At 36.1% G+C, this 21,574-nt stretch overlaps 2 protein-coding genes across 3 annotated transcripts in view; both read left to right on the top strand.

Annotated features, from left to right (window-relative positions):
- LOC107716831 (sodium/potassium-transporting ATPase subunit beta-1-interacting protein 2-like) overlaps positions 1-9,994 on the top strand; it is a 158,739-nt gene extending 148,745 nt beyond the window's left edge. Inside the window, exons 5-7 of one of the 2 annotated variants that reach the window (XM_016523419.1) lie at positions 454-514; positions 5,142-5,223; positions 9,388-9,994. In XM_016523419.1, coding sequence (XP_016378905.1) covers positions 454-514; positions 5,142-5,223; positions 9,388-9,397 — 153 coding nt within the window. In that variant the 3' untranslated portion in view covers positions 9,398-9,994. Of the gene's footprint in view, positions 1-453; positions 515-5,141; positions 5,228-9,387 lie in introns of those variants that run through there. The other variant, XM_016523428.1, reaches the window with a different exon arrangement.
- A 6,303-nt stretch (positions 9,995-16,297) lies between these two features.
- The window catches only part of LOC107716996 (probable E3 ubiquitin-protein ligase RNF217), a 16,340-nt gene continuing 11,063 nt past the window's right edge, over positions 16,298-21,574 (top strand). The window contains exon 1 of the mRNA XM_016523642.1: positions 16,298-17,303. Coding sequence (XP_016379128.1) covers positions 16,402-17,303 — 902 coding nt within the window. The 5' untranslated portion in view covers positions 16,298-16,401. The remainder of the gene's footprint in view (positions 17,304-21,574) is intronic.

The raw sequence follows: 21,574 nt of genomic DNA, 5'->3' as shown, positions 1-21,574 counted from the left end.
GACATACACCGGTATTGTGGTATTTTAAAAATTCATATCATAACAAAAATAAACACCGGTATTCAGTATGAACCGGTATACCGCCCAGCACTACAATTTCCTTGAGCCACTTACACTTGAAAATAATCATTCCGCCCCATAGTTTTCTGCCATTTTTTCTGCCACTACTGGTTCAACGGCATTGCAAAATGGGGGCAGTCGTGGCCTAATGGTTAGAGAGTCGGACTTGTAACCCAAAGGTTGTGGGTTCGAGTCTCAGGTCCGGCAGGAATTGTCGGTGGGGGGAGTGAATAACCAGCACTCTCTTCCACCTGTGTGTTCACGGTGTGTGTGTTCAGTACTGTGTGTGTGTGCGCACTATCTATTCGGTGCACTACACTTAACCTTAATATAGGCAAATTGATTAGTAGAGTTGATTATTCTAATCAATGCTGTTTTCTGTTCTCTTCACAGCTTGCTGGGTTCATCTATGCCTGTTATGTTGTGAAGCTCATTTCAGAAGAGGAGGACAGCTGTGAGTATACTTCATAATTCAGTTATGAGTGTGTTATTGCTCATTTTTTAATGAATGTTTGGCTTACACTCAAATAAATAATGCATGCTTAAAAGATATGTATGAAATCTAAAATGATATGAGATCTAAAATTACATTTATCATATCAGATCTAAATATATTATTTATATTTATACTACGTGGCTGTTGAATGCTTGAATCTGAATGTTCTAAGGTGTGCAATTATTTTCAGGGAAACGCACGGCTAATATAATTTTTCTTTTTTTCATTGTCGTTTGAAAGAAGCAACTAATAAGACAACATTTAGACATGTTTTTAGTTTACAACCTAAAGATGTAAAGATGCATGATGTTTTTATTATTATATTTTTTATATGCTTTAACATGGGGAATATTTGTTTCCTGCGGTAATGAAGCACTGACATAGACATAGCTCTTGGCGGCAGATCTTTAGCCTAGTTTGAATGCCCCTGTAAACATTTGAATTTAGATGTTGCAGGATCTAAGAGATTGCTTTTATTGATCCCAAACGACCAGCCTGTGGCCTAGTGTTTTAAAGCAAGGAGAAAATTGTTCCATTTGTAGTGCTCAGACGATCAAACTTACCACCACTGCCATGCTGAGACACATGGGTCATTTGCTCACTATCATGTATGCAGACCTGTTTGCCTTACTTTCCTCTGTTGAACACACATAGGAAAACACAAAGCTATAATATGCAGCACTTTTATGATACTTTTTATGGTGATTTTTTTGGTGTTTCACTTTCATAATATTGAAAACTGTGGGCACTACATAGTTCAACATTTCCTCATTTGTGTTCTACAGAAGAAAGAAAATCACGTGGATCATGACACACTATTCGTTTAATGTGTTTTGCCCTCAGATGCTTGTAACTTTTTCTTAGGAGAGTCTTTTGAGGAATAGCTGCAATAACGATGGATATGCAGCCTAACACTGGCATTCAAGATCAATACTGTTGTTCTCTTGCAGACTCAAGCCTTATTTTCCCTGTTCTCATCATTCTCTCATCACCAAGCAACTAAAACTGACTGACAGTGAGAGAGATACATGTAAAAGTGTGTGTTTGTGTGGCTGTTTATTAGTTAGGCATCCCCCTTCTTTGTCCTGTATTTTCATTGCATTTTATCAGTTCATCATCAGAGTAATCAGAATCATTAAACTTCACTCTGAATGTAATTAAGCATGGCCGTATTTGGAGGGCCAGCCTCTCATTAAACGGAGTGCCTTCACTACATGTTAAGATCACGAAGAGGGAGCCCTGTGGCAGAATACATCCAGTGTAGCATGATGGTCTATTAATGCAGAATATTTGTGTTTATATGGGTTTTTATGCATGAGTTCACTGGGATGTTGGTCCAAGCTAGAGCATGATAATTTATTATTATTATTTCTTACTATTATCAATGTTGAAAACACTTAATGTTTTGTAAAAAGTGTGATACTTTTTTTAAAGATTTTTAGATGAATAGGAAGTTCAAAAGAACAGCATTTTTTTTTAAATAGCAATATTTTGTAACATTAAATTAAATTATACATTACTTGAGCTAAGCTTTGAGCTAAGCTTTGCACCACAAACTACTGCTGCCGCCACACTGATCGGTTAACTTCCTCAAACATCATTCAGCGGCGTTCCCGTTGTCGAATGGGGATTTTGATTGTCTCAATCAGTGATCAGGAGAGATTCTCGGACATTTGTGTAATTGGAAATCCCTCTCGAAAGTCTCTCCCAGTCAGTCCATGGGCAGCCTAAGTTTGAGTGACTGCCAGAGCACTCGTGAATGGTACACGACTGCACCGTGACATTAGCATCCGTTGAGAGAATATCAGTGCCGTTGATGTTCCAAGGGTGGGCAGAGGAAAATTCCACTGAGAAATATAATTGTTGAAGCTCTGAATCCTCCAAGCAGGTGAACGATATTGATGGCTTGATCCCTGAGGCATGTAGAAACACTAACCGGGATGCCATATTGGCCATTACGGCTTTAATTAATATAGTACAAGAAGCACAGGGTCCATATAAAGACAGGACAGTATTTAAATGATTCTGCCTCTGAGAGCATGGAAAAGCAAGAGAGAGAATTAGGAAGTGTTGGTGCGCGCAAGTTGCAGGGAAACACTTTTCGCATCTATAACAAGGAAATTAGGTTAAGGCTTTCCTTTGGGGATATGCAATCAGGCTTTGTGGTTGCAGGGAGGTGGGAGCTCATGCTGATAGTCTTTGTACGCCGCGTGCGGTTTACAAATGCCTTTGTCGGAGGAAAAGCTTTTGGAAGGGTGAAGCCAAAACTGTAAAACTCATAAAGCCTTGCTATATGGAAGCTGTAAGGAGAAAACGTCCATCTCAGCCTAATTCCTTGCAGCGCCGGTGCCAGTGAAATGCCTCCTTTCTGGGATGTGTCTCTTAAAACAGAATAAATAGCTATTTGAGTCGTTTTGTTGAGGTCGAGGGACGGTTGTTGTATGGGTTTGAATGCTAATGCTGTAGCTCAAGGCAATGCACAGACCCTCAATCTGTCCGCTTGCCCACAGTCAATGGTGCTTGTATGTTTTTTTTTGTTGTTGTTTTTTTTACTTCATTACTGGATCAGTGATCCCAGCATTTCCCATTATCTTGGCAGGACTAGCCAGGAAGAATTTCTGCAGTAAAACAACTTGAGATATTTGTTTCATTGGAAAGGGGAAATGTTTTCAGAGCTGTTTAAGAGCACAATGGTATCTGCCCAGAAGCAATCTATTTTAACATTTACCCCCTGCAGACATATTTATGTAAAGAACATTAAGATGGGAATGTTTGGCGCAACTTAATTTAATTTTTGATATGATCAGTGTTTTCCATTTTAAATGTTGTTTTGTTTTGTGTGTGTGTGTGTGTGTGTGTGTGTGTGTGTGTGTGTGTGTGTGTTTCTACACGCTTAAAAGTTTTGGGTCAGTAGAATTTAAAATTAATTGCCTACTTTTATTCAGCAAGGATGCATTAAATTGATCAAAAGTGACAGTAAAGATGTTTTAGATCTATTAATCAAAGAACAATTTAATGAACAAACAATGGTAATAAGAAAAAATTGAGCATCAAATCAACAAATTAGAATGATTTCTGAAGGATCATGTGACACTGAAAACTGGAGTAATAATGCTGAAAATTCGGCCTTGCCATCACAGGAATAAATTACATTTTAAAATATATTAAAATAGAATACTGTTAAATTGCAATAATATTTCGCAATATTACTCTATTTTTATAAAATAAATGCAGCCTTGTTGAGCATGAGAAATTTATTTCATAAAAATCTTACCGATCCCAAACTTTTGAACATGTAGTCTATATTCATTTTTTCAGTTGAAAAGTTGGTTTTAGTCCTTAAAAGTTTTAAGACACATACCAATTATTAATGTGATGAATTATAAGTGAAGAGTTAAAGCATTTGGGTCTGAACATACAATTTAATAAAGCCTACGTTGAAAATATATATTTTTTTTCTCTCAGAAATTGCTAGTAAATTTCACGGTTACAAATAAATGGCAAGTAACACATTGGATTAAATGTGAAAATTTGAAGAGAAAGACTGAATTAATATTTTTTGTAAAACATACTTCAATATTTTTTGTTTTATTTACAATTTTCGAAAACTTTTTTTTAATTGTAATTTTGAATTTTTTAATTTTTTTAGTATTTAATGTGAATGATGGTTCTAATGGCCTGTTTAAAACCAGTCTGAACATTTCGCTCAAAAACTTCAACAATCCATATAACATATGAGTTGATGTGTCACATTATTATTATTTCTTTTGTTGTCTTTATCATTTTGTCAGTTGAATTGTTAAAATATTTTAGGACTGTCAATCAAATTATAGCCTGGAACCAATATATTGTTGATGAATTACATGATATGATGTCATAAATCAATATATGTTGAGAGTGGAAATTCAAACAGTGTCCTGCTAAATGTGAGCACTCTGGTTTAAACTGCTGGCACAAGCTTTCAGACTGACCTCTGCGGGTCCCCAGATAACACTGATCAGGACAAAGGTCTAACTCCACAGTGAGGCCAACATAGATTAGGGGATTTGTAGGTATATGCCCCCTGAAAATCTATCATCAGAATGATAATGGTTCCAGTTTTCCGTTCTCCTTCTGTTTGGGATGCACGAGAGAAGGTCTCTGCTAATTCCACAGCTTATCTCCTGTGTTCGCTGATCTAGGAAACAGCCTCTGATTGCCAAAGCCTGGATCTTTATCGCACAGTTTATTACCTTTGCGTCTTTGTGGAAAGCCCAGATACTCTGGGCTTCCAGGGCCTGAAACAGCTGGTGGGCCCTCACAGAGGGGTCCGGGGCTAATCCTGTCAGTTTGCTTTATGTTAGCCTATCATATAATCCAACAGGCAGCGTGCCACAAAAAGGCCTTCATAGATATCACTCTCTCAGAGGGTCCGGCCGCTGATCATCCACTACTCATGATTAGCACACTGACCCACCCATGCATGGGATACATAATCAAAAAGTGCTTATTTGAATGAACGACAACCTTAAAAAGAGTTTAGTACAATAAATTATCTATTTTTGTCCCCCATCTTCCTCTTTCTCTCCCTTTCTCATTTCTTTAGTTGACTTTATAGGAGGGTTTGATTCGTACGGTTACCAAGGGCCACAGAAGACGTCACATTTGCAACTACAACCAATGTACATGTAAGTATAACAAACATGAATGGTTTTAAATCAGACCAACACTAATTCATAATGCGCAACATTGTCTTAGATAGTTTTAGCAGTGTTTTATTATATATTGGCGCCTCAGGGTAAATTTCCCTGGTGCACTGTATTTTATTCAAGCTGTTTTATTTCCTCAGCTCTCTACAATTGCTCTTCTTAGTAAGCTGTGTCTAACATGTTTATACATTTATCAAATGATTTTGATTATGTATTTATTTGTCAGATAAATGTATCGACTTTTATTTTTATGTACATTTATTAATGAAATTATGACTTTTAATTTATAACATAATTATCAGAATATTTATATTTATTTATTATAATTATTATAATTTATCTGTGTAAGATAATTGTATTAACTTTTATTTTTTTATTTAAATCTATCAATGAAATTATGATTTTGAATTTATAACAATTATCAGAATATGTATATGTAATTATTATATTTATTTATTTGTAATAGTAATTATTTATGTATCAGATACATTTAATAACTTGTATTATATTTTATTAATTTTATTTATTTAAATGTATTAATAAAATGATGACTTTAAATAACATATAATTATCAGAATATTTATATATTTATATAATTTTAGAAAATTTATGTATTTATTTATTTACTTAGTATGTCAAATACAATTTTATTTCATGTTATAGAAAGCTGATGATAAAATGATATTGATTTTATTACATTTTCATATTAGAAAATTATTTTTCCAATGTATAAATTATAATTTTATTTCTTATGTAATTGAACAAAAGTCATTTATTTAAATTCTAAAAATGTACAGATTAGAAAATAGCAGCAAAATGTAAGTTATTTAATAGCGACACAACTAATTGTTAACTAAATTCATTATCAGCTATTTTCCATATAGATTTGGTGCTGCAGCTGTAGTCACTAGACTCGTGTGCTCTCTTATAGTGAGTCAGTGTGTTTGTATCACAACACTCTCTGTTGGACATAGTGGACATACATCGGAGTGGATTTATGAGAGCTGGTTCGTGACAGACCTGGAGCAAAACAAAAGAGTATCTCTAGCGGAACATCTCTAAGAAATAATATCATTGTCAGTCTGGCTGGGATAATAGCTTAGGTCAATATTTGGCGAGGTAATCTGTTTGCTTAGTCTATGTTGGCTGCTTAAATGTTTATGAGGAAGTAGTTGAATGCACAGAGGTGGGACTGGGTGATCACTGGGAGATTTAAGAGGATTTGGCTTATTGACACTGATCTATTGGTGATTGCGTTCTATAGAGTCAGCCTTTATGTCCGCAATGCACTCCATTATGCCAGGAGGTGCGACAGCAATGCTATCAAAGCTTAGGCCCATGACCTATATGAAGACAGCTCTTTGATGGAAGACCAAACTACAATAAAGGCAGGGTTTGGGGCGTCACTGAATATTGAATATTGAACACTAATATTCTAGCCTGCTGCCCATTCACAAAAATGACCCTTAAAGACAGTGACTGCCCTTAATGTGGATAGACAGCTATAGGTAAGCCACTCATAGGTTGATTTGCCTAAAAGTGTGCATGCAGGCAATATCAAAACATTAAAACAGTCAGCATAGCAACAATGGTGCAGTGACTGCAGTGCAGTGAGTTTGTGGCGTGACTATCTGTTTGTCCAACCAATGGAAGATGAGGGAGTTTATATATATATATGTGTGTGTGTGTGTGTGTGTGTGTGTTTATATACATGTATATTTATACATAGACATTATACATGCATACATACAGTATATGCATATGCATATAAAAATAAAAATAAACAACTTCAACTGTACTTTACCCTATGACATCATCCAAAGTCATTTTTGGCCTGTGGGTGAGATCAGCCCAACTGATGTGAAAACATATGGCGGGGGTCCAAATGTGCCTGTCACCAGTCTTGACACACATGTGACACCAACGGCAAAATAGCAGCCGGAAAATTCCCCGCCATTCTCCAGGGAAGGAAGGACACAGCTGAGCTGCCCAGCGCCACAGTCCAGACACAGGAAAAAAAGCTGACTGGAATGCTGCCACTGAAATGGGATCAGAAAGGATACCCCATATGGATTCAAATAGCAAGGGACTGTGTTGATTTACCAATAATACAGACGTAGTTTGTCCCTGAAGAATTCCCATTAAGAAATCCCTTGTTAAAGTTTGTATAATTCTGAAAAATCAGTGTTACATGTTGTTTATAGCTACACACTACCATTTAGTTTAGTAGCAGTAAGATGTTTTTAATGTTGATGTTGATTTATTTGATCAAAAATACAGTAAAAACAGTAATATTGTGAAATATTATTACGATTTAAAATACATTTTGTATTTTGAAATTTGTATTTATTCCTTTTTTTTATTCCTGTGATGGCAAAGCTGGAATTTCAGCAGTCATTACTCCAGTCTTCAGTGTCACATGATCCATCAGAAATCATTCTATGCTGATTTGCTGCTCAGAAAACATTTCTTATTATTATCAATGTTGAAAGCTATATTGCTGCTTATATATTTTTTGTGGAAACTGTATATTTATACACATTTCCATTCTCTGCCACTCTCTCCATTCTCTGTGCACTCAGCAGAAAGGTGCAATTACATGGGCTTTAGATCAGTGACAAGTAACAATGCTTTATGCAACTCCATCCTCGTCTTCTAGGAACAGATGCTGTAAAATTGGGATTAATGAGGATTACACAGAATCCAGAGAAAGACTACAGAGAAAATGAATTATTCTCTTAAAGAGCCGCACTCCGTCTGTACCCACGGCTGCTCCCCTGGTCTTATTCAGAGAAAGTGTCTTGTTGAAGTTGCACTGAATATTCACTGTCAGCCAGTGTTTTGTATTTATTACATGGCCGGCTGACTAAATCATTCTGTCACGTCATGAATCTCTTGCCTTTGTAAATGTCAGACTCTCACTTTTCCATAATGCATTGGAGTGCTTTGAATGGCAGGTCCATTCATAAGCAGATGGCATATTTTTATATTTCAGGGAGGAGGTTTTTCTCCACATGCTTCTGTGTGCATGTTGTTTAGTGCATTTTGAGATTGAGTGTGGAGAAAAATAGAATAATGAAAAGTTGAAAAGGTCACAGCTAATAATTAGTTAGAAGGGCAAGGTGATATGAGAAAACTTAAATGAAATTAATAGATGTCACTCAGAAGCCCTTTAACATAATGCAAAAAACCCACACATAGGCGTACAGCGGCCTAAAAAGTATTTGGAGATTTAAACGTACAGATCACACTTTCACGTCATCTGCAATTAAATTTAATGCTAGAGGTTTTCTCAGAATTAGCAAGTCTTAATTATCTAGTGTTTTATCATTTAAAACCAACTTTGTTTTGAATCGTCGTTTTAGAAATGTTTTACTTTAGTGAGATTTTCAAATAAACATTTGTATGTTTGTACTTAAAGGTATAGTTCACCAAAAATGAACATTTACTCACTCTCAGGCCATCTAAGATGTAGATGAGTTTGTTTCTTCATCAGAACAGATTTTGGAGAAATTCAGCATTACATCACTTGCTCTCCAGTGGATCCTCTGCAGTGAATGGGTGCCGTCAGAATGAGAGTTCAAACAGCTGATAAAAACATCACAGTAATCCACACGAATTCAGTCCATCAGTTAACATCTTGTGAAGCAAAAAGCTTCACACAAAACATGCAGCTTTTCGCTTCACAAGATGTTAATTGATGGACTGTCATGTGGATCATTTATGTCTAAATCTGGTTGGTCTAGTTGAGTCCTACACCTCATGCCACTCAAAATAAATGCATGATGATCACTTGCTGTCATATTCAGTTTGCAAATGATCTTGGTTTATTTTTTTTAAATCACATATTACAATGGGTGTCAGTTTGCACAAACTGGTGCCACTGGTGTCTCTCAAAAGACAAGGTTGCATGACACCTCTGCGTGTGCTGTCTTTTCTTAATAGGAATGCCATTTGGTTTGATATTTTGTTAGTTAATGCAGTGACATTGATACATTTTTTATGTTAAGTGCTTTGTTTCACCCAGCTGAGCTTAATCAAGCAGGCAGTCAGTCAGTCAGTCTTAAAAGCATGCACTGTGATTTATTATTTGTTTATACTGTCTCGAGATCAGTCTTTAACACTTGTTTTCTTCTCTCACAGGTCAAAGTAAAAGGATAACTGCCTTATCAGCCAATCAAAACGATGAACTGATGTTTGAACTTGTCTTTCTACGTAAATGTCTTAACATGATAGTGTCTTACGGACTGTCGGAGGAACACAGAACCGATACTTTAACCTCAAAGACTCCAAGTGGATTTTCTTTGTCTACGCCCAGCCCTTCCTCCTCCAGAGCGCTGCCGTCAGGCACGAGAGAGCCCTCGTGTGGAGAAACCCCTCAGCAGACTCTCATCATTGCGGCCATTAGCAGTGCAAAACGGAGGAGCGGATTGAGTCAATGATCTACAATAAGAAAGACTTGGAATCGTGCAATGGACCGAGTGGATATAGTGTCAGTGTCTCCAACTGACTTTCACGGAAACCATCCATACTTAAAGAATGTTCATTAAATAGTCAGTATGATATTAGTTATCTAGTCCTACAATCTTTCAAATGGTGACTTGAGTGGAGAGTCATTATTCCAGTTGTGTTTACAAAGGTTGATTCCAAGCATTGGAATGACCGTCGGTGTTTAATTGCAACCCAAGTAGTTTTTCTTCTTTCTCCTGGATGTACTTGTCTTGAAAGTGCCAAGAACAGTTACGAAAAAGAAAAAAAAAACAAATAAAGAAATCAGTAGCTGCTAAGAGATTCATATTTTTTGGAGTTAAACGAAAGTCCAAAAAAAACTACGATTTTATCCGTTCGACGTCACCATGGGATCAACCGTATTTGTTTGCATGAGGTGTCCAAATCTGTTGCGTATTTAATATCTTTCAGCTAGACATAGGACGACCTTGGAACGGGTAACAGTCGCTCCAAAAGGTTACTTGTGAATATTGTTGTTTTTTAAGACAGTGTTGAGTCTTGTTAACAAGATAACGGATAGAAAACCAATTGTAACTTCTTTCTATTTTAAGCCTTTTTTTAACGTGTGCCAGTGTTCACTCTTTTCTAGTAGACTAATAATTTATTATGCCGTGTAAGTGGGCCTTTCTTGTCGATATTCCTGTACATACTGAGGGGGGTAGGGATAGAGATGCAGTATTTCTAGTGATGAGGTGTGAGGAAGAGTCGAATCGGGTTAGAACGCTTTGTTTTGTGTAGTAACAGGAGCCCAAGAATAACGAGTCTCTAAATGATTTCTTAGCGCAATTGTTCCCCAACATTTAAGCGCGAGGTTAGAATTGCGCAAAATGCTGAAGCTATTCAGGTGTTTCCCCTTGATTTAGCTGTGCTGTATGGCTTCTTTTGTAACTTGCCTCGTGAATGAATATCAACAAAGAGTTTCTTTGAATGCTGCACTTTCAATTGCCTAAAATACTGTGCATATTGTAGCCCTTGGATGATGCGTGAAAACGAGAAATGTCTTCATTTTGGTCAAACTACCATGCCAAAACGCAGCTCAATAACACATTTTCCCCTTCCTCAACAGATAATGGATGATGAAATATGTGTTTCTCCACTGTATATTATCTTTTCCCTTAAACTGATTCTAGTAACTGTGTGGAGTTGACATATATATGCGGTTTGGCGTCGAATTTTCGGAGAGAAAGTGCCTAAAATGACATCCTGTTAACATTCCAATAAATGGCAATCTGCTCTCACCCAGAACGGCTGTACATAAACAGAGGGTCTGACTGAGCTGTGTTTAATCAAACCCCTTGTGAACTGCACTGGTAAAGCTAAGTGGCTTGATAATTAATAAAGATGTTTTAGCCGCACCACTCTCCAGACCTCACTGGCAAATAATTCCCTGCAGTCCATTGCTGAAATCGCTCTGCATCCGACTCAGTATGGAGCGATAGATGTTTGTATGGGTAATGCAATTAATAAGAATGATGACACTAGGAAAGGAAAGCTGTATGGGTATGTCTCAAATAACATTCTTTTTGCTTTATGAAAAAAAAACTTTTTTTTATTAATAAGGGGAATTATTTATTATATAGTTTATTTTACATTATATTAGAATACTTTAATGCACAAAAGTCACAATCTCATTGCTGTAATGCAAAAACAATATCAAAAGTAGATTATTACAGTAATGAGAGTCTAATGAGAATGACCATTAAGAATATTGGGAATTAAAAAAATAAATAAATAAAAATTGGTAATGAGAAATAAGCAGCAGGAAATGTTATATCAGTAATGTTACAAAATATCTTAAATGTCTTATAATTAATCATAAAATAAGCTTAAAAATGATTAAATATAAATTTCTTAAAAGTCTTAAACATCTTTATGACCATTTTTTAAAGGATTAATTTGATTGATTTTACTTTTTTATTATTTTTGGGTGGAGTTTGGGGTAGATTCCAAATGAGTGAGACTTACATCAGTCTAACTGCTATACTTTCAAGACATTTGTAAAAACATCCTGATTCAACATGGTGCTTGATTAGACTTTATCATATTTAATAAACAGGGCAAAGTTAAAGCAAAAATAAATCATTAAATAAATAAATAAAAATAAATTCAATTAAAAAAAACATGTTTTGGCTTACATTAAATTTACCCTGCATTAATACATGTGAAACAAGACTTGACAGTGTTAAATGTCAAATTTGATAAAATCATAATTATGAGCTGAAAGAAGCCTGAATGAAAATGAATACCATTCAAGTTCAGGAAATCTTGCATGATGCTTCTACCCAGGAATGTATCTGATGTCACCATGACAATGCTCTAACCAAATCTGTAAATATAAAATATGGATTTAGAAATTAGTTTCAATTCTTGTGAAGTGTACAACATGGTCCGAACGAAATAACAAATATATATTTGACAATACTGTAAGAGTAGCTTAACCGTCCTCGTTAATATAAATGGTCAACTGTGATATTCTAAAACAAATGACACTCATGGTAGATGCTTTAAGCAGCTTTCCAGGTTGTTTTTATTGGGTTCAGTGCTGAGTTTTGAACAGATAGGCCTTTTCTATTTCTGTTACTTTTAAAGAATGACTGTAAATAAATCCAGACTGTGTCAATGACTCTTTATTTTGCTTCTCTTCTCTGTTACTTCACTTCTTTGCTTTATTATGCCATTTCTAAGTATAGTAACATGTCATATAGCACATAGCGACTGTGCCTAGCAACAGACTGTAGCTTTGACATTGTCACTGATGACTGTCTTCCACTTAAAAAGAAACCGCTGTCAATCATACGCCGCAAGCCCTGAATTTCCCTCACAGCAGTAGTGATGTGCTCCAGCATCACATGTTCCAGTTGCACACTGCCTTTTGTTCTTTCGTAAATGCTGAAAGTGTTTGTTTTACAGTCATGTGCTGTGCAACTCCCCAGTGAGAAACAAATGATTAAAGATCACATGCACACACACACACCTAATCAGTCATGCAGCTACCTGAGCACTCTTATTTTAGTATCAGTGAGATACTATTGGTTTTGTACTACATATATTCTGAATTATATACGTTTTTGTCCATTTTTTTTTTTTTTGCCTTTTATGTTTGTTTGTTTTTTTAATTTCTATGTATTTTATACATTTTTATTTCAGTTTTAGTTTTATTAATTTTAGTCCATTAAGTTAAACTTAAAGAGAGAGGTGTTATTAGCTGAAATATTTATTTATTTATTTAAGTCTATCAAGTTAAACATAATGAAAAAGAGAAATGTAGCTTTAGCAACTACCTGAAATATTTTATTTTTTATGCATTTATTTTTTCAGTTTTATTTATTTATTTTTTCCCCTTTAGTTTTAGTTTTAGTCCATCAAGTTAAAGTAAATAATACAAAATGAGAAATGTAGCTTTGGCAGCTTGCTGAAATATTTTATTTTATTTGATCTTATATTTCAGTTTTTGTTTTATTTATTGTAGTCCACGAAGTTAAACTAAAGCATCGAGTTAAGACGGTGAATCCTTTCTTGGAACAGAAAAGGGGGGAAAATGGCCTCATGGAACACTTTGTTCTCACTTCAGGAGATACCCAGTGGGGAAATCTAAAGGAGTAAGAGTTAAGGAGGGGGAAAAATCAATTGAAACTACTGAGATACTGTATGTGCACTGTGCTTTGAGCTGCATGTGGAGCTCATATCATAAACTGCAAAGTCCCACAACGTTTAGAGCTATTGATGATGTGCGGAAAACCCACTGTGCAAAACGGAGATCAATTTTGCTTCAATATTACAGAGTTCCACATTCCATTCTGTACAAAGACTGTAGGGTGTTTTAAAGAGCACAGAGGGGTTGTGCTGTGGAAAGAGGTGATAGGCTATATAGGGATGAAAGAACATTTTGCTACAGAACGCTGCTGACACTGAAGCTGTTCTCTGCACTTTTTGATGGCACAAGCATTCCCTCCCATTACCTTATCGTTTCAGCCCTGTCCATCAAACACTGAGTCTGGGCTCTGTGCCACAGTCCCCACAAGTAGTTGAATCATTATGATGCATAATATTTTATCTACAGTATTAATGGGAACACTGTAGAAAATGTAATGACTTGCCACAGGACTGAATCATCTAATTGCTGACTTCTCAGTGCAAAGTTTCTTAAGTGTTCAGGAGCAAACCCTTTTTTGATTTGATTATTCAGGCTGCACGATATAACGTTTGGCCCTCTAGCGGTTCTTTTATTTGTGCTTCGGCTCTGCTCCTCTGCGCGGATGAAAGTGGTTCGATGGGTTCGATGGGTCGCGGAAGCTCATCTTTACTTTTGAGGTCTGGTACAAATATGACATGGGCTAGAAAAATACATATGAGTCTTATATAGCCTATGTATGCACGTTTAATCATTAAAAGATCGCGATCTTATTCCTAAATGACGGTGATTCTGCTATGTCTATTAAACCTTTGAAATCACAATCACATCGGAATATTTAAACCTGCTTTTTACATATTTTTACACTTTGACATATTTTTTTCCCAGTTTATTGTTGTATTAATTATTATAATAACTATTAATTGGGAGTAGCACTGTGATGATTCATGATAGCTATGGACTTTAATCTTTCCTAAAATTAGGCAGCTTGTTAAGAAGAAGTGTGCTATTGTTTTTATTAATGATCTGATGCAGCTGCAGCATTTTAGCCTGCCAGATGATAATATGAGCACACAAAAAAAGAGAGAGAAAAACACATTTTGATGTAGGGTCCTAAGCCACTAGCAACAACCAAGAACACTCCAGCAACTAAAAAGCATCATACTAAAAAAATTAAAAAAAATTCTTAGCAACTACATAGCAACACCCTGGCAACCACCCAGAAACTCTTGACATTGAACTGATGAGTTTTCAGAGGCAAAATCTTCTTTAATCTTTGCATCCAACCTTTATCCATTTAGGCACTGAAAATGCCAGGAAATGTGGATATAGATGTCTCAAGGCAGCTCAGGGACTCTGCTTCTACAACTCAAACGAGCCTCCATGTAGCGCAGGATTTGGTTGCTTTGCATGTGTGAGGCATGCTTGAATGCGTTCTGTGACATTGTGACCCCTCATTGATTCATCGCAGATAATAACAGATGGTCACTCCTTAGAATTTTTAAAATTAGCCCCCTAACAGATGGATGTTTAAGCATGACTAATATCCGTGATTTTGATTTATTAATTAATGACGGGTTTGTGTCACGCTTTTATAAATTGCCACACAACAGTGACTATTTGTCAAACAAGCTCAGTTTAAAAAGCCATCTTGGGAAGCAGTGCACTTTCTGTTATTTCAAGGAAAGAATAGCCATTTTGTGTTTAGACGTGCTTGCATAATATGAAACAAAAAGATGCACCAGACGCCACCCGATCTAAATATTCCCTCACATTTGTAGAAACATATATTGTACAGCTGCTTTGCAACGATTTGTATCGTAAAAGGCTCTATACAAATAAACATTATTGAATTGAATCGAATTGAATTGAATGCACTGCTTACTAATAAATAACAAGTGAAATTATTAACATGCTACATAACTTATGCTACACGTATTGCATTATTAACATCTTTAGCAATGGCAACTATTTTTAATTTCCTTTTTGCTTGTAGATAAAGTGTAAAGCTTTCATTTCTGACCTTGCAAGGCTTAAAGATGCTGTGAATGTGCAAATATCATCAGGGACCCTGGGGCCTCTTTATCCTAAAGGAGATCAACAAGGTGGGGCAGAATGTTGATTCAGCATGTACAACGTGCCCAAGTGACCTATTACTGGGTTAATTTACCTTTTACTCTTCCAAAGAAACATCACACTCAGCATTTGCTTATGTCATTACTTTTTCTAACGTTCTTAGCCTGTGAAGCACCGAAGATGAACCAATCTAAAGCTTGCAAATTGAGATTCGTTTACAATTTACGCTCTACCTCCCTCTAGTGTCTAGACACATTAAATTAATATGGATAAGATTGACAGGGTGGGAAAGGGTAGGATTACCAAAGATATTCGATCTGATTGGATTCTAAGAATGTTTTTTAAAAATTGTTAATGTGACTTTTCAGTCATGTTCAGTTACATTTATAACAAATATATTTTATTTGTTTAAATAAAAAAGGCCAATAAAAATATAATTATATAGAGTGTGTGTGTGTATATGTATATATGTATATATATATATATATATATATACACACACACACACACACACACACACACACACAACATGCTTTACAAAATCGAATAGTTGTAACGCTACTACAATTTGTATTGTTGGGGCTATTATAATTAGATGCGCATTTAATAGGTTATAAACAGTGCTTGTTTTCAACTATAGAGCCTAAACGAACATAACGCCCGATTCTGAATTTATTAAGCCTACGATTGCCATTGGAAGACAACGACAAAACGTCAAAGGCGCCTAATGTATATTCATGAGATAGCCGTGTGCCGTTGGAACGTTATCACGCAACGTCAACGTGGCCTAATTAATATTCATGAGCAGAGGCTTCGCCGTAGTAGGATTCGTGATTTCGGACCCGGAAGTGGTGTAATAGTTACTCGCTCTGTGTTTAGTTTTTGAGTTTGAAAGCGGACTGTGTGTGTTTTCGCACAAATGGAAAGTTGACCGCTCGGGAATGGAAGATGAGTCTTCCATGCGTATGAATGTCACCGCTCAAAATATGCCCGGTTATATTGGACGCGACGGGGAATCTGTCCATGTATCCAGCGGGACACGGAGCACTGATTTCGGCCGGGATGTCCGCAGCAGCGACGCGAAGGTGCCATCATCATTATCGTTATCCTCGAAGGATGTTTTGGAATTTCATAAACACAAACATGAGCCAGGAGGCAATAATAAAGAAAATGACGAGAGGGAAAACATAAGAGCCGTGGATATTTTAAAAAGGAATTTGGGTTCCACTATCAGAGATCCAGAAGATGCCACAGACCTAGAGAAAGTAGAATTTGACATCAAATTGAACGACTTGGATCATGAAAAGGATGATGAAAGGATGCAATGTAACACAAAAAGTCTCCAACAAAACATGGAGAGTAACTCAGGATTGGGAGATCCTGATGGGAATCATCATATTGATTATATTGATTTGAAGAGTGGTGAAGATCCCAGCCAATCAAAAGAGCATGTTTACTGCACTGTATACTGTATTGCCAATGATAATTATAGGATACCTGTTGAGAAAACAACATCTGATCATGAAACTACATCATTGTCATCAGCAGCAGCAGATGTGCTGGTTTTACCTCCCACCGACTTGCCAAATTCAGAATTGGACTATGAGCACTATCCAGAGCCCTATACAGTCTCCGACTTGATGCTGTCTGGAATAAACGGCTCGTATAATGCTGACAACAGTTTATCTGTTGTGTTAACATGTCGAATTTGTCTTGATGACAAACAAGCCATACCACTACACTGCTGCAAAAATGCAGTTTGTGAAGAATGTCTGAAAAGATACATCATCTCACAGGTATCCACATCCATACTATCTCAATGCAAGTTTTTCCTTTCTTTTCAGCACTGAATAAAATCTTATTTGCAGGGATGTTCCTTTGTATGTGTCTGCAACCACTTTTAAAGTGGACTGATGCAAACCTAATATGCCTCTACATGCCAGCAATGGGAATCACATCCTACTGAAGCTGTGAAACAGCTGTCATCTTCATGTGCTTTTCTGTCTTTATACCCTGGTATAGTGATGGTAATATTGTGATACTGAATGATCACCATGTTTATGGTCTTTACAAGGTACTCCAAGGTGTTTCAACAAGCCTGTTTTGTTGGAGGATCACCTGTCAGTCAGTCTGATATTTGCTTTTCTTAATTAATTGTCTTCTAATTAAAACATGTTTATGTAGAAGTTCTCCATTGTGTTTGTGAAAATGTTCTCGGCCTGTCCTGTCCTGCTTTGGAGAAGTGATGCGTTTTGTGTTGTTTAGACTGGCCCGTGTGGTCATCATAGATTTGAAATGTTTTAGTCATTTTCATACTCCCTTTGCCGCAGAGCAGAGGCCCTTATTGTGTAACACAATACAGTCATGTCTGTGTGATATAAAAGAGCATGACGATTTTTGAGTTCCTCAGAAAGATACATGACACACCAGCAAGTGTTTAAACAGTCTTGCCAGGGCTTAGGTTAAACTGAAAAAAAAAATGGAATTATAATAATGGAATGGAGGCACAATCAACTAGTCATCTGGCCATTTTTATTTTGATACTTTTAGTAGTGCCTTAATTTGCATGCATAGACATTTTGCATGGTGTGACTAGAATTGCGACAGTTGTATCTGAAGATTGCAGACATTGAAATGGTGGCCTAGGAAATGAATCTGACCGTGTCACTTGAACCCCAAGTTGAAAATTCTGCAATCATTTCAAATGAAATGAAAATTCTGCAATCATTTACTCAACCTAATTTGATTTTAAACCTGTATGACTTTCTTTCTTTTATGCAACACAAAAGAAACATTGGAACCCTATATACTTTGAAACAGTTTCACTCAGAATTTGCTTGTATATTTCACAATTTCAAAGAAATGACAATTAACACATTGAATTAAATGTGAAATTTTGAAGTGAGAAAGACTGAAATTGTATGTTCTTGTAAAACATACTCCAATAATGTTTAAAACTTTGTTGATTTTCAGAATTGACTTTCATTGTATGGACATAAAAAAAGAAGAAAAAACCTTAATACAACATGAGGGTGGCTAAATGATGACAGAATTTTCATTTTTCTTTCAACTTCTTTAAGACCTTCATGTAACCCTAAACTAAAAATATATAGTTTTTCACATCCCTAGTTTGGATGAAATACTGAAATATCAGGTTCTTAGAAAGAGGAAATTTTCTACCCAGTGGCAGTGAGTCATGTTGCTGGCAAGGGGAGGAAGAACTTGTGCTGTAATTGATTGCTTAATCACTGAGCTCAGCCTCTCAGTGCCTTAATTACATTACATGACTGTTGGCTGGAAGGTCTGTGCGCGGTTTGCAGGCAACATAGAAACAATTTGCCCTCCTGGCGGGATCTTGGTCATAATCAAGTAACGTTGGCTTGCCTGTTGTTGCTGCTCTTCTCTCAAATCAGATTTATTACCCCCATGAATGATCTTGGGGGTCAGGCAGAGGTTGATGTGATGATGATAAGCTGTCTTTTGTAGCTGAATGTATTAGTCTGGTTTTGTCTTATTCATGCCCAACAACCCTCTACATTGCGAGTAAATCACTCGCATATGCGACTTAGGCCCAATCCCAATTCTACCCCTTAGCCCTTCCAACTAATAAAATTACTAGCCAATGGCGATTCAATTGCCAAGGTGTCCGTAGAGGGTTGCCCAAGCAGTAACCTGCATTTGGTGAGCTCACTTGGCCTGTTTAGCTGCAAGCCTAGACCTTTTTTCTCGACTGTGATCTGGAGTGCACAACTATGACGATGATGCTGCCAAAAAGAATTTTGTTTATATAGCCGCTTACAGATAGATCGCGACTTCTCCCATTGTTGCAGCGTGTGTTTTGCTATTCATGGACGTACTGTAAAAAGCTGATTACCTGTAAAACCTGTCTGTTTGAATCGTATCCAGTGACACAGCTGTGTACAGCATCATAACAAGGTGGTGTAATGCATAAGCACTTAGTTTCTGGTTCCGGTTACTTGAAAACATGAAAACGTCCCGCTTTATGTGAGCATTAGGATAAAAAAAAAAAATTAAGTGAAGTGCAATCTATGACTAGATTTATGTTTTTACTTTGGCAGTTCTGTGATCATTTTCTCACCCTCATTGTCTTGTTGTAAACCCCATTGGCTTCAATTTTATGGACATTTGCAACTTTTTTCAAAATATCATCTTTCATTTTCGGGTGAACTATTCCTTTAACGTCTGCATTTATGAGTTAAGTTTTCCCTTTTGTTGTATGATTCGAATCATCATTTGTGCACTTTTCTACTTTTTAAAGGTGACATTCAACAACCCTGCTTTCATTGCAGTCATTTTTAGGCCTGTGCGGTGCATGATTTCAAAAGCAATTTAGATAATATGAATACATGAGATCAAATGAATGCTATGAATATGGTTTGTAAGCAGATGAAAGGAAAGGGCGATCAGTTAATGTGCACTCACTTTACTGAAGAGAAATGGCAAGAGGTTTGCACTACAAAAGACTCATTTAAATAGCTAATATTTAACTTCACCGAGCCACTGTTTCTCATTTCAGGCCTTTGTGTTGGGTTTGGCAAATGGGGCGGCTGGTCTAAATGTCAGGTGCCTATGGCAAGGGCGTTTGGTTCATTCTTAGGAGTAATATTTCAGAATCTGGCTTGTACTGGGTTCATTAGTGGTTTACTTATTACGTTTAAAGGGACTTGGATAGTCGTAATATACAGCATGTCACTATAATGCCATCTCAGGATTAACAAATATAAATATGGTGACCGCAGTCTCATAATCTGACAATTTTTTTAATGCTTTTGAAATGAATGTTGTGTATTAAGTGTTGTGTGCCGTTCAAAATTGAAATCAGAATGGAATCAAAACAGGACACAGAACTGTAATCTTTAATATATAATTTATTAATAAAAACACATTCATGTTGTGGGTATGATAATATAGACAAGTTTATGGACAAGTATACACTCCAAAAACTGCTGGGTTAAAAACAACCCAATTTGGGTTATTTTGGCAACCCAGCGCTGGGTCAGAAAGGGACGAACCCAGCGCTGGGTTGTTTTAACCCAACAAGTTGGGTTATAATGTTTGACCCAGCATGCTGGGTTGCTTTTTTATGGTTTAAAATTACTACACTGCTAGGCTAAAATGAACCCAAATCGAGCTAGACATTAAACCTACAAATCTTGTTCATTTTAAAATCACTTTTACACACACAGAATGACTATCAAAAGGTAAATATTTATTTAAAACAAGAGAAATCAGTCAAAAGTAACATGCATGTAAGAAGAAATGCAGAAAAGTATGGCATTAACAGCTACAGAGTATAAATGAAGCATTGAACATTTGTTGAATATAACTTTTAAGATCAAATTTGACATTTTTGGTAAATTGTATATATTGTATACAAATATTATACAAAAACACTATTATACAATAGTTGTACAATTAGTTAATAGTTAAGTTCTTTACAAACTATTCTGGCATGACAGTATATTCATATATAAATATTGGCATGGATTACTTCTACAATAACTCTGTATTTTTGAAGCATGAAAATACTGATTATCTAGACTTTCAATGGATTAACAAAAATATATAAGAGAAAATTAAAATTATCTTCATTTGTGTTCTAAAGATAGACAAAAATCTTATAGGTTTGGAATGCCATGAGGGCAAGTAAATGATTGTTTTGTGTGAACTATTCCTGAAAGGAAGACCAAGAATGATGACTCTCCAAATCAGACAACTTCAAAGTTGGTTTGAGTTCTGCAATGAAAAGCACAAACATCAATGGTTTACATAAAATATGAACACGTAATCATACTGTTGTTGCATCAAAATGTGAGGTAAACAGGCAGGAGACAACAGAAACATTTATTTTCTAAAAATAACTCGCATCAATCTCAAAAGAATGATGCTCTCCTATGTCTCTGGCTTTCAACATCTACAAAAACAAACATTATTTTACTCTTAGTAAAAAAAAAAAAATTTAATAACATGATGGAATTCTGAAGTTTACGTGCCTTAAACTGTCTTTCCCTCTCTTCTGAAGAAGCTGAGAAAATCGCCTCCTCACACAAGCAGGGTTCTGTGTCGTTAACTCCCGGCGCGGGCACAATGAAG

Source organism: Sinocyclocheilus rhinocerous, unplaced genomic scaffold (genome assembly GCF_001515625.1).
Source record: "Sinocyclocheilus rhinocerous isolate Xijiao unplaced genomic scaffold, SAMN03320098_v1.1 scaffold1874, whole genome shotgun sequence".
NCBI lineage: Eukaryota > Metazoa > Chordata > Actinopteri > Cypriniformes > Cyprinidae > Sinocyclocheilus > Sinocyclocheilus rhinocerous.
This window is presented reverse-complemented; position numbering and strand designations above follow the sequence as displayed.